General features: G+C 41.3%; 1 protein-coding gene across 1 annotated transcript in view; it reads right to left on the reverse strand.

Moving 5' to 3' along the window:
• Positions 1–18,834, reverse strand: part of ALK (ALK receptor tyrosine kinase) — a gene marked incomplete at both ends in the record, with an annotated part of 721,303 nt that overhangs the window by 340,084 nt on the left and 362,385 nt on the right. Inside the window, one exon of the mRNA XM_080711348.1 lies at positions 2,011–2,212. Coding sequence (XP_080567474.1) covers positions 2,011–2,212 — 202 coding nt within the window. The remainder of the gene's footprint in view (positions 1–2,010; positions 2,213–18,834) is intronic.

An 18,834-nucleotide genomic window follows, 5' to 3' on the forward strand; every position in this document is an offset into this window, starting at 1 on the left:
TTCATGTCCTCACATCTCACCCTCCCATGTTGTCTCCAGGACCAAAGTATCTGTATCATCTCTCCTTTGCAAGGTTCTTTCACTTCTCTCTTTCTTTCTTTCTTTCTTTCTTTCTTTCTTTCTTTCTTTCTTTCTTTCTTTCTTTCTTTTTTGCTTCCCCAACTCCACTTATTCCCTCTGAATTCCTGCTGAGAGCTTTTGGGTTTCCTGGGAAGAGCACAAAGGAGGAGAAAGGAGACCCAGAGTCCAGCTTGGCCCACATCACTTTCTATTTCCTCTCGCTGCCTCAGTCTTCTCATCTGTTAAATAGGCATTTGCCTGTTAGTTATAAGAGAAGAAAAATAAAGAGGAGAAATGCTTTGCAAGTCTTTCTGGTATTGCACACCCAATCAGTTATTGTCTTCTGGATTCTGCTACGCCGGCCAGGCAGGCAGGGCTCAGTCCCCTGTGGCACCTCTCCTCTCGCACCCATGGACATTCTCAGCCTGCCCTTAGGGATGACCTCTGTCTCCACTCTTCACTGTGATGTCATCAGTGATTCCCTATCTCACCTGTCCAGCTCTACAAGGGACTGGCTGCCTGAAGGCTCAGGCACTCTGAGCAGCTTATTCTGGTCTCTGCTGGGCTGAGAAGGGCACGCTGAAAGTGTGAGTCAAAATAAACAGCTCACGAGGCTCATCAAGTTTCCACAGATAGCACTGTAGCTGAAGCCACCACCAGCCCCACCCACAGACAGGCACCTGCTCATCTGAGCTTGTCACTGGAAAGAGAGGTGTGGTCGGAAGGAGGCTTGGTGCCAGAGGACAGTGCACCCTAAGCAGCAGGGAGGCCAGGCCCCTGACACTCCTGACTTTTGGTGAAAAGAGCAAGGGACACGTGGTGCCTGGGATCTTCCCAGTCAGTGCAAAAAGGCTTTTTAAAGGCAAGAGGATGGATTTCAGTTTAGGTATGAAGAGAGCATCCTTCCTGATGTCAATGTGTCATTCCTGCTGGGACAGCAGCCACTTGTGTTTTAAGCACAAATGAGTTTGGATGGGTCAGTAGGGGACATTGGAGAGGAGACTTCCAAGAAATTTCTAAGGTGCTTATAAAACCTTATTGGAAAAGAATGATGCAGGGCTCCCCACTGCGCCCCGTGGGGATGGAGGATGAGCCACAGTCATGGTTCAGTTGGAACCCCTCTGAAAAGGTATTTTCTCAAGTGTAAGCATAGCCCCAAATCTTGGCTCTTTCTCTTATAAATATGTCACAAAGAAGGATCCCTTGCTCTTTTGATTGTGAAATTATCAGATCTGGGATACCTCAAAGTTAGAGCCTTAGAATGGTATTTATAATTATAAAATGAGTGAAGAAAAAAGGCAGGCCCAGAGAGACCCCGGGACAAGTTTGCTTTCCAGGGTCACTCTCTGTAGAAGCTTCATAGATCACTGAGTAAGCAAGTGAGACTTTTAGAAAGCTTGGGGGAGTCTGCAAGTTTAAGTGCTGGGTGTGACTCTGGGGCTATGCATGCCCTGGAGGTTCCAGGACAGAGCTCTGTTCCAATCTTTACTGACACTGGTGTGTTATCCCTGACCAATTCTTCTCTTGGGTCCCATGCTTCTGTAGGACCTTATTGGGTGGCCACAATATTTTATCTGTTCCCTTCCTGCCCAATATATGCTGGTAAGACCCAGTTTCCATCATATTATTTTCATTTCAGCCATTTAACATTTTCTTTAGCTATATGCTTCTTGGCTCCATCTGGACTTTGGGAAATGAATAACTTTAACATCGTACTCCAACAGCTGGTCCTCTGGCCTCTGGAAGGACCACTAGCCAGGGCGGTCAGGGGGACCCACAGATCAATGCCCGAGACACTCTCCAGGGAATATTAGCAGTAATGGTTCAATCTGGACCCGGCCATTAAAGGACAATAGTGCGTTTTAAGTAGATGTCAAAGAGTCTGAAAATTTGCAGCCAAAACCAAATCACCTTTTATAAAATCAATTTTTGATGTGGGGAAGGACTTACCCATGCTTCCCTGGAGTGGGCACCAGGAGAATTTCTCTTCCAGGCTCATTGTGGGGCAGCAGCTGGGCGACATACCTCCCGGAGGGCTGCAGGTGCCTGTGCACTGACACGGCCAGCGTGCAGCGCTCGCTGCTGCTCCTCATCCACGGACTCAGGATGGTGTGTTTGGACTCTGCCGAGGTGTTGAGAAGGAGGAAGGCGCCTGCAAAGAGACATGGAAAGGGAATCTGCAGATGTATCCAGGCAGGAGGACCAGCAACAGCTCTGCTGCAGGACTGAGAGACCAAGAGCATCACAATTCAGGAATGCTGGAGGGCTTTCTCATCTTTTCACACATGAGACCCCTTCCTCCTCTCTTAGCTTTTCTTTGCATATAGTACAGACTGATGCTAGTAGACAGTGGTTTCCTCAGTGGGCTTATAACTGGTCAGGGCAAGGCTCCAACCTTAGTTCCCATGCTTAATGGCTCTTTGTCCTTGAGCCTCGAGGTTTTCATTTGGGAAATAGGAACAAAAACATCTATTTCAAATGACTCCTGCTCCTTTCCTTACTAGCCAAGTGACCTTGGCAAAGCTTTGGCTTTCCTAGGTTTCAGTTCCCCGTGTATAAAATGAGGTGAGAAGGGTTGGTTGGATTCAGTAATCTCTTAAGATTCATCACAGATCTTCAGCCTATGAGTCATGTGAATATGCAACTGTTCTTTACAAAGGAAGCCCTACAAATCCCCCCTGGTTCCATCTTTGTGGCAGAGCTTCCTTCTGGGACATGCCAACCCTGATTCTAGCAGCACAAGCCACATGGTCTACAAGAAACCCACATTCATGGAGATTACTGTCAGCATAAACACATGGCACCATTTGGTTGTTCCAGGCACTCCCCCCAGTGCACTGATTTTACTTGCCACAATTATGCTTGGATGCTTCGGACTAGCAGATGTTGCACCTCTTGCAGTGGAAACCTGTTCTGCATGATCCTCGACTTCCCCAGGGGGAATGAGCTAATAAGTGCTCTGCCTTCTTAACCCACCCCAGCATTTTGAAGGGTTCTTTCTGCAGATAACCCAGTTTACCAGACAGGCAAATGAACCAGCAGTCTGTGAGAAAGAATGGTGTAATTGAAAAAGAGGGATTCCTACCAGAAGCAAAGCATTCTTCCAAGAAGGTCTTGTGCCAGTAATTAGAGATTTGCAACATTCTGCACATAGGTAAAGGCGACTTCTTAAAACCAGAATGACTTGCACACAAAGAAAGCACAAGACTGTTCCTGAGCTGTATTGGGATGTAGAGGGCAGTGCTAGGAACGGAAACTTCTGTATTGGCTGGTACTTTGAAGGTTTCCTTCTGCAGATAGTCCAATTTGCCAAAAAGGCAAATGAACCAGCCAGAATGGTGCACGTGAAAGAGGGGGATTCCAACCAGAGGCAAGGCATTTACCAAGAAGGTCTTGTGCCAGGAATCGGAAACTTGCAAGCTTCTAGAAGTAGGTACAGGTGACTTCTGGTTAAAATCAGGATGGGGTGAGCACGAGACTGTTTCTGAGCTGGACCAGGGTGATGGGGAGACAGTGCTAGGAACTGAAGCCTGTAGACCTGTTGGGAAGTTTCAATATGGCATATAGGCATTTGGAGAATGCTTTCAACTCTCAGTAAATAATATATATTTTATCCCTGACTTACAGTAAGGAAAAATGTTCATGTCATGGAAACAGAGGAAGGAAAGGGTTAACAACCAAAGACTCAGAAGTGGGGAAATCTCTCATACAATCCCTTAGCTTTCTGGAGAAGCACGCCAGCCATTCAGATTGGGGAATGATTTGTCCAAAGTCTTAGTTTGAAAGTCAGGAGCAGATGCCAGATCTCAGGGATTCTGAGCAGTGCTCCTCTCTTCCCATCATCCTCATTATCACACTGTGTCCCTGAATCTAGGAGATGGCTGAGGTGCCTGGCGTCCAGACTGTCTAGCTTAGCAACTCAGAGGGCCATCTAGGGAGAAACAGGCGCAGCTGGGCATTGAGCCAAACTCCCTCCCTTACTCTTTTCCGCTCACAGGTTCCTTTATCGGATTCTTATTTTGAGCATACATCTAAGCACAGGCTCTAACCTGGGGATACAGACACAATTCTAGCCTCGAGGGACTCTTGGTCTGGTTGGGGAGAAAAGATGTCTGCAAGAGCTATATTCAGAAGTAGAGGTTATAAAGTCATCACATACACAGAGATAAAATATTCTGGAAGGCCCCAGAAAGACCTAAAGTCTGAATGGGAAGACTCATAAAGAAAAAGGCCCTTAAACTAGGTCTTAAAGGGGGAGAAAACCCAAGACATTGACAGAACAAGCATGCACAACCAGTTGAAGAGAAGAAGAATAAAGACATGAAGGTAGAAAATGTTTGGCTGCAGAGTGGGATACATGGAGAGAATGGGAATTAAGGAGGCCGGGTGGTAGGACCAGAACAGAGAAAGCATTCCATCCTTTGGTGAGGACTGTCAACTTTACTTTGGGGATAATTGGAGGCTAGATGATTTTTAGCAGGAGAGTTGCTTCAGGCAGACTGATCTGATATGAGGAGACCAGCTCAACCTCAGCCTCCTCCACTAGTCTACACTAGGACAAGGGTACAACTAAATGCAAATTTGAGGTGTATGGTTTGTTTCTGTTGTACACAAAGGTTACATGTTGGAGGATAGTCTCTGGCAATGACTGAGGTTTCCAATTCTAGGTTAGCGTGCATCTGTCCAGAGCAGGTGAGGGGCCTGGTAGTATATCTGGTGGCATAGTCTTGCTCTAACCTCTTTAGGGTCATGGATGAAGTCAGTCACATGTCCTGTGTGATAATTTACAAATAAGGAAGCGATAATTGTGCCCTGATCTAAGATTTTGATGATTTCAAGGTGGTAAAATGTTGGGTTAAAAACAGTAGGTTTAAGCTGGGCGTGGTGGCACATGCTTGTAATCCCCGTGCTTGGGAGGCAGAGACAGGAGGATCGCGCTGGTTCGAAGCCAGTCCCGCTGGCTTAAGAGACCCTGTTCCCCAAAATTAAAAAAACGTATAAAATAGGTCTGGGAGTGTAGCCCAGAGGTAGAAGGGCTTCCAGGAACCCCAATACCACCCAAAAAACCCCCCAAAACAGTAGATTTGTGTGTGTGTGTGTGTGTGTGTGTGTGTGCGCGCGCGCGCAAGTGTATACATGCCACTAAAGGAAAGAATGAACCTGAAGGAGGTGTCTCCCTTCATCTCAGAAAGACTACTAGTGTGTGTGTGTGTGTGTGTGTGTGTGTGTGTGTGTGTGTATGTGTGTGTGTGTGGGGGGGGTGCCTGTGCATAGCACATATAGGAATCCCCAAAGTGAAGCTGAAGGTGTTGGGTGTTGGGCTGGGAGCTCTTCCTGAGTCATTGCTCTTGTTCCTGGGTGCGGGAGAGCATGTAAATTCTGTCTCTGTAATTCAGTAATACAGTACCTCAATAATGGGACGCTTTCAAAGCTGACTGGAAGATGGATTATTTTTCCAGTTATAATATGTGAGATGATGTTTATATGAATTTTATTTTGTGCAACTGGACTATCAATAAGAGACCGAGCTTAAAGTATTTTCACTCTCAATGAAACTCTATAGTTGAGAGCTATCTTTTCATCAGCAGTTTTCTTCCACCAAGAGAAAAAGAGAAAAAAATACATCTCATAAGCTCCTTGGGATATTGTCAGTATAAATCTTTTAAAGTCAGTGAGGATTTATCTCTCGTCTCCCTCTTTTCTGTTTCCTGTTTATTTTGCTCAGGGTAGCTTGGGGCTATGCACGGGCTCCTGGGGTCCCTTCTAATTAAGAAGGATGGCAGGGTAGCACATAGACCTTCACCCAGTGTGGTCATGGGGGAGTGGAGAAGCAGATCAAAGAATCCTGTTCACACAGTGCTGGGATTGTGTTTCCCTCATTATTGGATTGTATTGATAGGTTTGATGATTAAGTATGAAATGGTCATTATTTTTAGCTCTGGTCATCAATATATGAATGTTCCGCTCTCATTTCAACCAGAAAAGCACAAAGTACAAGTTAGAAATTAAGGATCACGAACCCGGAGCTCAGACAGACTCCCTGGTACCCAGGATCTGTCTCTGTTTAGTTAAGGGGTTTAAAAACTAATTTAAGCACCCTAACTCTTAGTTTGAGCAAATTTAATATGGGTATAGTCTTATCTTAGGTGGCTCCTGTGAAGGTTAAGTTAAATAGCATGCACCAAGTGGCCAGGACAGTTCCAACCCAGAGCAGATATATGAAAAATGTCAGTGCTCTCTTTGGAGGGCTGCCTTACTCTGGGACTCCTTTGATCTGACACTAAACTTGGAATCAGAAGGACTGGATTTCAGCCCTAGCCCTGCCACAACCAAGCTTCCTTTGTTTATAAAATGAAAGGGTAGATAGAGTCTCTCTAAGGATTCATACAATTCCAGACTGTCAGTAATTCTACCTGACTAGAATATTATTAATCTAAAGGAACCAAGTCAAACCTCCAAGTCCCCAAATCCTAAACACTTCTTCTCCTAATTCATCTCTCTGAGGGTTCTATACCAACAGTTTCAATCAATTGGCCAAATATACTGTGAACTTTCCTGCTGAGAAGTAAACTGTGATTCCCTGCCCAGCCTTTCTCTCTCCCACTTTACACAAACACATCCCAAGTAAGGGCTTCTTGTCCTGGAATCATTTGTCTTTGGGGACGCTTCAGGTACAAGACTGGGAGCTGTTTGGTATTTTGCATAATGCTTGCCACGTGGCTGGTTCTCAATGACTTTTTGTATGTCGGGGGAGGGCTGGAGATTGAACCCAGGGCATTCTACTTCTGAGGTAAACGCTCAGCCTGTTTAATTTTTTAATTTTGAAACAGGTATTCCCTAAGTTGCTGAGGGTATCACTAAGTTGCTGAAGCCTTGAACCTACCATCCTCCTGTCTCGGCTTCCCAGGTCTTGTGATTATAGGCATGCACCACTACACCCGAGCTCTCAATGATTTTTTAAAAAATCAAAGCAATATAGACACATGGTAAGGAACCAAATAGTGCAGAAGAACATGTAATAATAATTTTAGAAAACAGTTTTGAAACATTACTCCTCCTAACCAAGTCCCAAACACCAGAAGGGATGTTCCTAAGGATATCAGGTTTTTTTTTTCCCCCCGATGGCTGGTTTCATAATTCTAAATATTATGATCATGGTGTTATTTGTGGGTGACGGTATAAGACAAAATTGACACTAGCCTCTTTAAATTTTAAGTTTTAAAATTTGATTTTTGAATCACCTTTTACTTTTTAACCTGTTTGCCTTTTTAATCTTACAGGAGACATTTATTGCTTGGTCTGTTAGCGTCAAAAGCATCACAAGCCATAAGATGCGGCTATTAGTCTTCCCGCCCTTCTTTGTATTCTTTCTCTGGGACATCTAACCTCCCCAGCCAGCTGCACTCCTTCTTTACCTTGTCAAGATTGTGTAAGAATGATTAAGGCTTTTGTGTTCTGTTTACAGGTTGATGCTAAACATTGAAAATCAATAAACAGACCTTTTATACTGATGACTATATATTTTTGCACTGTGGTGAATAAGAGTTATATTTATAATCTTCTCTATAGGTCCAATAATACATCCCACTCCAAGGAGAATGTTCCCAGTGTCAACAGGATCAAATGAATAGTTTCTCCTCTCTCTCTCTCTCTCTCTCTCTCTCTCTCACTCACTCACACACACACACACACTGTCACTTGCTCAAATTGTGGCACATTTTTATTTGCCTTATATCTTAAGACTTATTTGGGCAGGATTTTCATCTCCCAGGAATTTCTAATTTCTTCTTTCCTTTATTTTGTATCTGTCGTTATCATATCACTAATGCCTGCATATAGTCATTAGAAAATAATTCATTTCTTCATGAAGGGATTGATTTATTCTTTTAATTTGTACCAGTGGCTTTTTGGGTATCCAATACCAATATTATTTTGAAACTTCTTTTTCACTGAGACTCTTATGTTAGTCCCACTGTCTCTAGGAAAATTTCTCAGAGAGAATTTTCTTTGTGAATCTTTAAGTATCCACCATATTTTTATTTCATCTTCACAACTGGCTGCTAGCATATCTGGTTATGGTTTCTATTTTAGAAATTTTGCCACAGAAATATAAAGGCTTAGCATTAATGTTTTCTACTGTCGGTGTTACGGAGAAGTCTGATGCTGGTTTCATTTGTAATTTCTTTGCAGTTAATCTCTCTCTCTCTCTCTCTCTCTCTCTCTCTCTCTCTCTCTCAGCTAATTTATTTATTTATTTATTTATTTATTTATTTATTTATTGTACTGGGGGTGGAACCCAGAGGCTTTCTACCTCCGGGCTATACTCCCAGACCTATTTTTATACCTTATTTGGAAACAGGGTCTCACTAAATTGCTGAGAGCCTCACTAAGTAGCTGAGGCTGGCTTCGAACCTGCGCGATACTCCTGTCTCAGCCTCCCAAGCGTGGGGATTACAAGCGTGCGCCACCACGCCTGGCTCTCTCTCAGCTTTTAGAACCTTTCTCTAACCCCAAAGCTCTGAAATTTCAGTACAATGTATCTAGGTATAGATCCAGATAAGAATTCATTGGTGGCATTTGAAGGGGTCTTTTAATCAGAAAACACGTATCACTTTCATCTCTAGAAAATCTCATTTTATTATTTGTCTGATAATATAATTCCACATATTCTCAGTCTTCAATCTTTCAAAAGATATTTACCTTTCAATATGACTTCTGCTACATGATTTATCTTTGTTTTCAATTATGTTCTTTTACATGCTGGTGGGTTAGTCCCATGTTGAGGATCCTTGCTCAGCTCCTTATATTTAAATAGAAGAAACTAAGAAGGCTGATAGGCTAAATGTATGTAGATTATGCAGAGATGCTTCATGTTCTTGACTGTTTTGTTGTTGTTGTGCTGGGGGCTGAAGTGGGGAAGGTTCTACTGTTTCCAGTCCTTTTAATTTTTATTTTGAAAGACGGTCATACTGAGTTGCCACATGCTAGCCTCAAATATGCCACCTTCCTGTCTCAGCCTCCAAGTACTGGGATTACAGGCATGCACCCATGCACCGCTATGCCTGGCACTTCTTGCTCTTTATGGCAGAATTGGCCTGATGACGAATGTCGGGGCAGGCCATTTTTGCAGGTGCCTTCTGCCTACTGCCACCATGAAGGACATGCCTCTTTGGGTATGGACACTCATATCTACAGCCCTGATTCTTTCACTGCTTTTGGATTTTTAGAGAATAGTTACCCTTTCTCCTATGGTTAAGCATCCTGCTACCTTTTGTACTGAAGGAAATGGAATTAAAAAAGGGGTAAAGCCATCTAGGTTAACCGCAGAGAAATTTTTATCTTCTTTCTCAGTCTCATGATTCCTTCCTTTCGGGTGACCCTCACCTGTACTCTCAGCAGACAGGCTACATCCTCTGCTCTTAGGAGATGGATTTGCACATTCTGAGCTATGTCCACTTTATTTCCTCCATCGACAGCTTCTGTCTCCCTTTGTGCGTGTGAAATCATTCACACTCCCTCTCCTGTGCTGTTTGCTATTCAGAATTTATTCCTCCATAGACTTCTTTAATGTAACTTTAGTAGGCTCTCAGGAGACAAGGAGACAAATGTGTGCCCAATCTACCTTTCTGGTCCAGAAGCCTTTAATCATCTCCTTTGCGTGAGAACATTCATAAACAAATGCAAGGAGGGATGGATGGATTTCCATCTCAATCAATAAGACATGATTCTGGCATCATTGGCTAATTGTCCATTGTACAATAAACTATCAAATCATTATTGTATGCAATTACTCATCCATCTGATCACAATACTGCTCGTGTTAGGTGGAGATTCAGAACAGCAGAGTATTTAATGGGTTGGAGTATGGACAGAAAGTAAGGTGACCTGGTGGGCCTCATCCTGATGCATGGCCCTGGGTGCAGCATCAGCAAATAGTGCCACACCAGCAGCAGAGGATACTCTGTGCCAGCTCCCGGGGTATCTTCCACAGAATGCTAGTCTACTTCTCAGAGTCTTGATATGCCTGTAAAAGACAGGACTTTTCAGGAATGGAGTATAAAATGAAGCGTTGCTCAAATTCCTTTAGGCATAGAACCCTTTTGCCATTGTGTATAGTGTAGCATGGAACATACTTTGGAAACCCTCTGCCTGTACTTTTGCTCCAGAAACCATTTGTAGAAAGTAAGAGAGGGAAAGAAAAACTCATAAGGTTAAAAATAAAAAGATAAAATACAGGAGTAGCATATTTACATCTACACATCTTTATCTATATAATATATCTTTACCCAGACCAACTCTTCCATCTTTTCTGCCTTGACTTTTAAGCTGTCTTTCTTAAAGACTTAAGCTCCTTGTGGAACAATCACACTTTTGGAAAGGCTCTTTTGAATGACTGCACTGGTCTCTCTAGCTGAGAAGATTTAAATACGCTACATTCCATATCTCTTATTTGAGAACTTCATAGATTATAAAAAAAAAGTAAACACAAGTAATCACATAATTGCTTTTTGTGCTGGGGAGAAAGCAAAGAAGAAAAGACGTCAGAACTCGCCTAAGGTCACAGTGCATATTGGGGGTGGATCTGGGATTCGGAACAAGCTCTTCAGATTACCTGTGCATGAGGACACCCAGAATCTGTGATAGAAAATCCACAGGATGGATTTCAGCCAGATGCCCTGAGGTCTCCAGTTGGCCCCAGACACCATTTGCTTTTCCTTGCGCACTCACAACTATGCATCAGGACCAGAGGCTGATCTGACGCCCTTCTGACTATCCTCCGTGGTCACAGACTGAGCCTGGACCTGAGTCTGTCTAGGAGAGACCTAGGCAGGTGGCTCCTCCTTTCAGAATCACTCTTGGGGCCCTGAGTATAGGGTGGCTCCACAATAGTTGGGAAGTATTTGAGGGTCTTGTGAATTTTCCCCCTGTTGTTTACTTTTCAAAATTTAAATTCTCCTACCCTAAGCAGTCTCAACTCATGTTTTAGGTTTTAAAGCAGAACTCTGAGATTTAGAAGAAGCAGTAGGTGAGATTGTCCTCACTGGTATGCTTTGCCTAATGGGACAGCAGAAATACCAAATGTCAAAAATCTAGGTCTTTGGAGACAGCTTTTCACCTTGCAGGCGAGGGAGTTCAGCTGAGAGGGGGGGTGGGGGGGGACGTGTGTGGCTTCCACAGTGAGTAGCTGCGCTGTGTTAGGACCTGGTCTCTGTGCCCTGTTACTGTCTAACTCTGTCTTGATGTGAAATATTCAGAATTAGCTTCGCTACTCTCTACCAGCAGGACTTAAATGTATTGCCTTTCTGCTCCGTTATTGGAAGCACTTTGGAAAGAAATGGTATCAGTTTTAGAGATCAAATGATTAGAGAAGCCAAGTGTGTTCATTGAGGGAAGAAAAGTGAAGGGGTTAAGTTTTCCTCTGAGTATTGCTCATCTTTACACGATGAATTCAGTTGTAGTCTGGGAGGATTGATATATTTGCACATTTACTGAACTTCTGTAAATTAAATATGCAAAATTACCTCCCAGGTCCGAGTTAACAGAGACAAAATTTCCCTAGAAATGTTAATATATATTTATACTTATGTATGCAATAATACATGTATTTCCTGGTTTGTATACATATGCATATATAGAGATAGATGTCCATATATATACACCACAGATGTATATCTGTGGGTGTATTATTTTATATCTTCTATTAGATCTGTGATCCTGCTAGAAAAAAATTAACCATGTTTAGGGAAGAGACATAGGTGATTTAAAAAAAGAATGCTACAGATTTTCATTTAGGAAAAAGGAGGAAAACCAATAATCTCTACATACTGAATATGTGTCCTGGGATGTCAGCAAAAAAAAAAAAAAGATAATAAAAAGCAAAGCAAATAAATAGAAGGAAACAGAAGCTAAAGTGCTGAGAAACCTTTTTTTTTCCCTAAGAGCTCATTTTGGTAATCCTCAAGGAAATAGAAAAGTACTTGATCTGACGAGAGGGAGTGAAGAGAACCAAATGAAAAAGAAACAATTGATTTAATTCAGTGAGAACAGGAGGAAGGAGAGATAAAAGTCTCTGCTGCAGGGGAAGGAGGGGGAGAGCTAGAAAGAGAGCGTGGCTTCTGTGGAATAAAATCCACTTTGGACAGAAAGAGGCACACAATCAAGTTTGTCCTTTTCCTACCGAGGTCCTTACCTCTCAATCAGACTTCAATTTCTGTTTTAAGTCCTATATGTCAGCACATAAAAACCTTTATGCTACTCGTTAAATTTTTGCTAAGAGGTTACAGGCTTTACTAATTTTTTCCCTATACATTTCGTTGACTTTTTAAATTAAAAAATTAAAAAAAATCATGCATGTCCCTGTGGAAGTCTCACCAGATCCCAGACTCATAATAATAAATTCTGATGTTGCGCATGGCTGTGGCTCTCTATGGCTCTCAGATACTCTGCTGCTGAAGGAGTATGAGGTGTGGGCAAGATAATAACCAAGCCATGTGGCCCAGAAGCAAGGCAAGGCCTGTATCACCTGCATGCCACACGGGAGAGCTGGACAGGGCACCCAGAGTCCATCTTGCGAGAGACAAGGGCTGTGCCTGGTAAGGTGTCAGGGTTGCATTTTCATAGGGTTCTGTCTAACTGGTCTTCCCAATCTGGTCTATCCAACCCCCATGAAATCTGCACAGAGCCTTTTATTAAACACAAACTGAGTTTGTTATTTCTTTAAGTTCTTCGGCGGCTTCCCAGTGACTGCAGACTAAAATCCAAATAGCTTACTGTGATCTATAAGAAAGGCCAGAGGAAAGAAATTGCCTGGTAGTAGATTCCATCGTTTCGCTCACTCAGCACCTAGATCACTTCCTTCTTTCTTGCCTTCCTCTTTTATGAAGATTGGAAGTTTTAAAAACGATTTGACTTAACCAAACTTCCATGCAGGTAGGAGTTTCTTTATGACAGCTCTGGATAGTGAAATATAAGCAGAATCATACTTATATTGTTGTCAGTGTCAGCAAATAAAAAATACAAGATACCTGTTTAGTATGAATTTCAGATAATTAATGAGTTTTTTTAAGTAAAAATACATCTGAAATATTGCATAGTACATGCTTATACTGAAAATCTTCTTGCTATTTATCTGGAACTCACATTTAAATGGGCAGCCCATTGCCAGGCATGGTGGTGCACGCTTGTAATCCCCCTGCTTGGGAGGCGGAGATAGGAGGATCTCACAGGCTCGAAGCCAGCCTCGCTGGCTTAAGAGACCCTGTTTCCAAGTAAAAATATAAAAATAGGTCTGGGAGTGTAACCCGGAGGTAGAAGGGTTTCCAGGAACCCCAGTACCACCCAAAGAATAAATAAATACAAAATAATAAAAAAAAATAAATGGGCAGCCCATATTTTATCTGCTAATCTTATCTGCTGTAGATTTGGGGGGAAGCTTCCTCTTTCTGCGTCTTTCTTCTTTGTGCCTGGAATATGGACATCATTCTTAAATGTATGGCAGCTGTCTTGTGGCCATGCTCTGTCCAAAGCCATGCGCACAAGAGTGAAATAAAAAGGCCACAAGAGCTGAGTCTCTGATGATGCTGGTAGATACACATACCAGTGCTAAACTGCCTGTCTCTGGTGTTCTTGCTATGAGAAAACCAAACGTCCAAGCTCCTTAGATGGCTAAGCCCCTGGAGAGAGGGCTTTTGTTATTCTTTGCTGGTATTCAGTGCTGGGGTCTCATCTATCTTGGGTTGCCTAACACAATGCCAGGTTCTGTGTTCTTCAATAAACCTTTGCCGAATGGATAAAGAAATGATTTAGAACAAAAACACAGACAATTCATTTATTTCTTGCATCTTATCTAAAATCACGCCAAACTTCCTTTTTATATCGGAGAGGATGTTTTTCTCTTTTAAACTAACTGGCAGCTACAGAAGGGTTATTATTTGCAACACAAAACAAATCAATTTTTAAATGCCTGGAAGTTTGGACTCCTAAGATCAGTGTTTTTCAAGTTGGAGTTTGTAACCCATTAGTGGGCCATGAAATCAATTTAGTGGGTCATGACCAGCATTAAATGAAAAGAAAAAGGAGGAGGAGCAGAAGGAGGAGGAGGAGGAGACTAGAAGGAGGAAGAAAGAGATGAAATTTAAAAATGTCCTTATTGTACCTATCTTTTGCGAAATAAAGGTTGTTGATCTCTTTCTACACACACACACACACACACACACACACACACACACACACACACACAGGTTCATGTGTGCTGTGTCATTATGTAAAATGTATTTACTACTGTGGATCACACATTAAAAAATTAAAAGCTGGTCTTGAGTATTGTTCAAATTTTAAATCACTATATGTAGAAATGACATTCGGTGAATTGTTCTGGTCCTTGAGGTATCTCTCCTGAGCTGAGTAACTTTGGGAGGAGTTGTAATCTACTTGGATAGTATTTTGTGATTTATAAATTCCTCATACAAACCATCTTACATCAAACCAGTGACAAAGGTGCTCTCTCCATTCCAGCGAGGTGGGCACAAGCTACCAGGGTTCTGAGGACCTGAGAGGTGGCTGATGAGACTGGGGAAACGACTTCTTTATTTTAATTAATTTTAAGTAAATTTAAAAATGGATATGTGATTCAACTATTGGGAAAATATCTTTGGAGGAATGTGGGTATGTAAGTCTAATTTTTTAAAATATAAATTTTAAGAAATTCAGATCAAGTATTTTAGCTGAAAATTTAGCTTCCCAAATTGAGATGTCCTATAATATAAAAGGCACACTAGATTTCAAAGATTAAGGAAAGATAAAAGAATATACAATATTTAATTAATAATTTTATATGGATTACATATGAAAATGATAATATGATATTGGATTAAAGAAAAAAAACATTAAAGTTAAGTTCATCTACATCTCATCTTTTTTTTGTTTTTTCTGTACTGGGGGTGGAACCCAGGGGCATTCTACCTCAGAGCCACACCACCAGCCCTATTTTTTTTTTTTTATTCTTTATTTTGAAACAGTCTCTCATTGAGTTGCAAAGGACCTCACTAAGTAGCTAAGGCTGTCGACGAACCAGGATCCTCCTATCTCAGCCTCCCAAATTCTGGGTAATCAACACCATGCCCAACTTCTACATCTCTTTTTAAATGTGGTTTCTAGACAACTCGAAATGACATTTTTGGCTCAAATTATACTTCTGTTGGACAGTACTGCTCTAAGGATTAAGTACCTTGCCCTAGGCCATTGGATAAACAAGTGCTTCAACTACTATTACAATCTAGGTCACTTAACTCTAAATCCACAACTCTGTCCACTAAACTACCACAATTCACATCTCCCAGGGCCTCACTCAACTTATCTTTAAATATAGTGAACCAGGGAATGATAACATTAATGTTTGCTAACACATATCTAATGTCTACCATGTCCTGGACACAGTGTTAGTAGTATTTTACAAGGTTTACTGCATTTGATTTTGCAGCAACCCTATTAGGCAGGTATATGATCACTCTGCCCATCTTTAGACGAAAACATTGAGGCTCAGAGATTGATTCACTTGCCTGTCAACTCAAGGTGGTGCCTGGGAGCCCAGAGCCCAAGAGACTCTTATAGATGAGTGAACAGTTAGCGCTTTCCCTTGGATTATGGCCCTCCCAAAGGCAGCTAGACTGTATTTGGGAGGCAGCATGTAGCCGTACCTGTAGAGCTCTGTTAAGATTCATTTCCTGTGGAAAATAATGGCCTGATCCTGATGCTGATTCCAACACTATATGGCAGAAATATCCAAGCCCCACACTCTTTGAATATATAGATAAGGCTCAAGAAGGTGATTTTGTATATAAAAAAAGTTCATCCAGAAAATTGAAATTTGGGCTTTACTATTATGAACATTTATTGAAAGATCTACTTCTGATTTGAAACTAAATTTTGAAAACAGCATTCAAATAGAGGAGCAAATCATACTTTCCCAGGAAAATTATTTTTCTTCAGTTAAAAACATTGTATATATGCATTAAATATAATTTAGAATAAATAGTAAGAAAAGAAAGCTATCTATGTCCCTGCTATTCAAATTTTGTTTTTTTTTCTTTTACTTTTATATGCCCAGGACTTTAAATATTTATAACTCTACTAAACATACCGTTTTCTCTTGTTCTGTCAACTTAATATCCTGACATAAGCATTCCTGTGTTTTTATGTAGGATTTACAAACATATTTATAAATACTTGTAATATGTCAGTAAGTGGACATCACATTTAACCTATTTCTTAGTTTCGACTAGATTATCCCCAACTTTTGGTAATTGTAGATAGAGTTGTTCTTCTGCCTCTGTGAATACTATCCTTTTTGAAGGGTTAGCTCATCCCCATGCGTCATAGCTTTAAACTGTGCACATTCTTTGACGCAACAGTTTCCTTCCTAGGTATGTACTTTAAAGAAAGAGGCTGGTTTATAGATTTGTTTATGAAGCTTCTCAGCTTTATTTACATGGACAAATACTTAGAAATGGTAAATGCTCAATAGAGGAGATGCATTAAATAAGGTATGGTGTAGCTATGTAATGACATATTTCACAAAACCACTAAAAATACTGCCTTGAAGAATAGGCAAGCCGGGCGTGGTGGCGCACGCTTGTAATCCCTGCGCTTGGGAGGCAGAGACAGGAGGATCGTGCTGGTTCGAAGCCAGCCTCGCTGGCGTAAGAGACTCTGTTTCCACATAAAAATGTTAAAAAATAGGTCTGGGAGTGTAGCCCGTGGGAGTGTATCCCGGAGGTAGAAGGGCTTCCAGGAACCCCAGTACCACCAAAAAAAAAAAAAAAAAAAAAAAGAATAGGCAAGAATTAGTAAATATTAATAACAATGGCTTTCTTTTATTGAATCCTAGGCATTGCACTTATACATGCTTGGAACCAATTTAATCCTTAATAATCCATGTGTTTGATATTATCATCCCCTTTGTACCATAAGAGGAGATAAGCCTAAGGGTTAGGTGACTTCTCAAGGTCACACAACTGACCAAAGAGGCACTGGGATGGAGGCACAAACTCTGGCACTCTGTCTCTACAGTTGACACCCTTAACGCCCATAAATACCTACCACGCTCGTGGTCAACCATTAGACAGAAAAAGCAGTTACAAAACAGCATGGATATTGTGATCCCACTTAGTAAAATCCAGTAAATCCATGTGAATGTGCCTATGGGAAGACACTTGATAAATTCACAAAAGCATTAAATGAATAACTCCAGGTAGTAGAATGTTTTCCTGTACAATACTTTGACTTTTCTAAAACACCTATCACTTCACAGATCCTTTTTTATTAATCAAGATAAATATAACAAATTTGCCATTTAAGCTATTTTTAGGTGGACAATTCAGTGGCATGAAGTAAATTAACAGTGGAGTGCACCTACCATAACAATCCAATTTTAGAGCTTTTTTTTAGCATCTCCAAGAAATCTCTATCACCATTAAATAGTAACTCCCCATGAATCCTTCCCTCCAGCATCCAGTGACCTCTATTCTACTCTCTGTCTCTGTGATTTTGCTTATCCTAGACATCTTATCTAAGCGAATCTTACAATAGTTGTTCTTTTATGTCTGGTTTATTTTACCTATCCTAAGTTTACTTAGCATAATGTTTTCCAGGTTCATGCATTTTGTACCATGTATTGGAATTGCATTTCTTTTTAAGGCCCAATACTAATCTATTGGATGTATATATCACATTTGGTGTATCCATTCATATGTTGATGGGCATTGGGTTGTTTCTATCCTCTGATGAGCATGGATAATGTTGCCATAAACATCTGTGTACAAATTAACTTGCATACCTGTTTTCAGGAACTTTAGGTATGTATACAGGAGTGAAATATCTGGGTTATATTATAATTTGATGTTTAACAAGGAGTTGCCAAAATGTCTTCCGTGGGAGCTCCATCATTTTACATTCCTGCCAGCAATGCATAAGAATCTCAATTTCCCTGCATTATCCTTACCTACTCTGGTTTACATTTAAAAAAAAAATAATAGGTACCCTAGTGGGCATAAAGTAGCAGCTCACTGTAGTTCTGACATGCACTTCCCTAGTGACTAGTGATGCTGAGCATCTTTGCATGTCCCTTTTGGCCATTTGTATATCTTCATATCCACTCAAGTTCTTTGCCCACTTTTAACCGGGTTGCTTCTTTTCATATGTTGCTTTTTAAATTAAAAACATGTCACCCTGTCTTTTATGCATAATTTTTCAAAATGCTTATCTGATTGTATTCATTCCTTCCTTCCACATACTCAGACTGTGGCTGGGATGAAGTTCATTCTATTAGAACATAGTCTGTTCCCCAGCCTCCCTCTCCAGCCTCTTACCTGGCCTCTCTGCCCGACCCTGGACGCTGTGCCCTTTCTTCTTGACATGTTCACACATGACCTGCCTATACTCCCCATAGATGCTATGCCTTTGCCCATGTTGTGTCTTATGTCAAAATTCCTTCCCTTCTTTCCTTTCCTCTCATTGCCCTTCTTCATTCACCTAATTTTTTTTATAATTCATTTATTTTTAAATATACTTTTTAAAAAATACCAGGGATTGTTCCAAGGGGCGCTCTCCTCCCAAGCTACACTCCCAGATCTATTTTATCTTTTATTTTAAAACAGAGTCTTGCTCAATTGCTGAGGCTGGCAGTGAACCTGCAATCCTCCTGTCTCAGTCTCCCAAGTACTGGGAATATAGGTGTGCACGACCATGCCTGGCTTAAATATACTTTTAATGGTGCAC

The sequence above is a fragment of the Muscardinus avellanarius genome (genome assembly GCF_963383645.1).
Source record: "Muscardinus avellanarius genome assembly, chromosome: 15".
Classification (NCBI taxonomy): Eukaryota; Metazoa; Chordata; class Mammalia; order Rodentia; family Gliridae; genus Muscardinus; species Muscardinus avellanarius.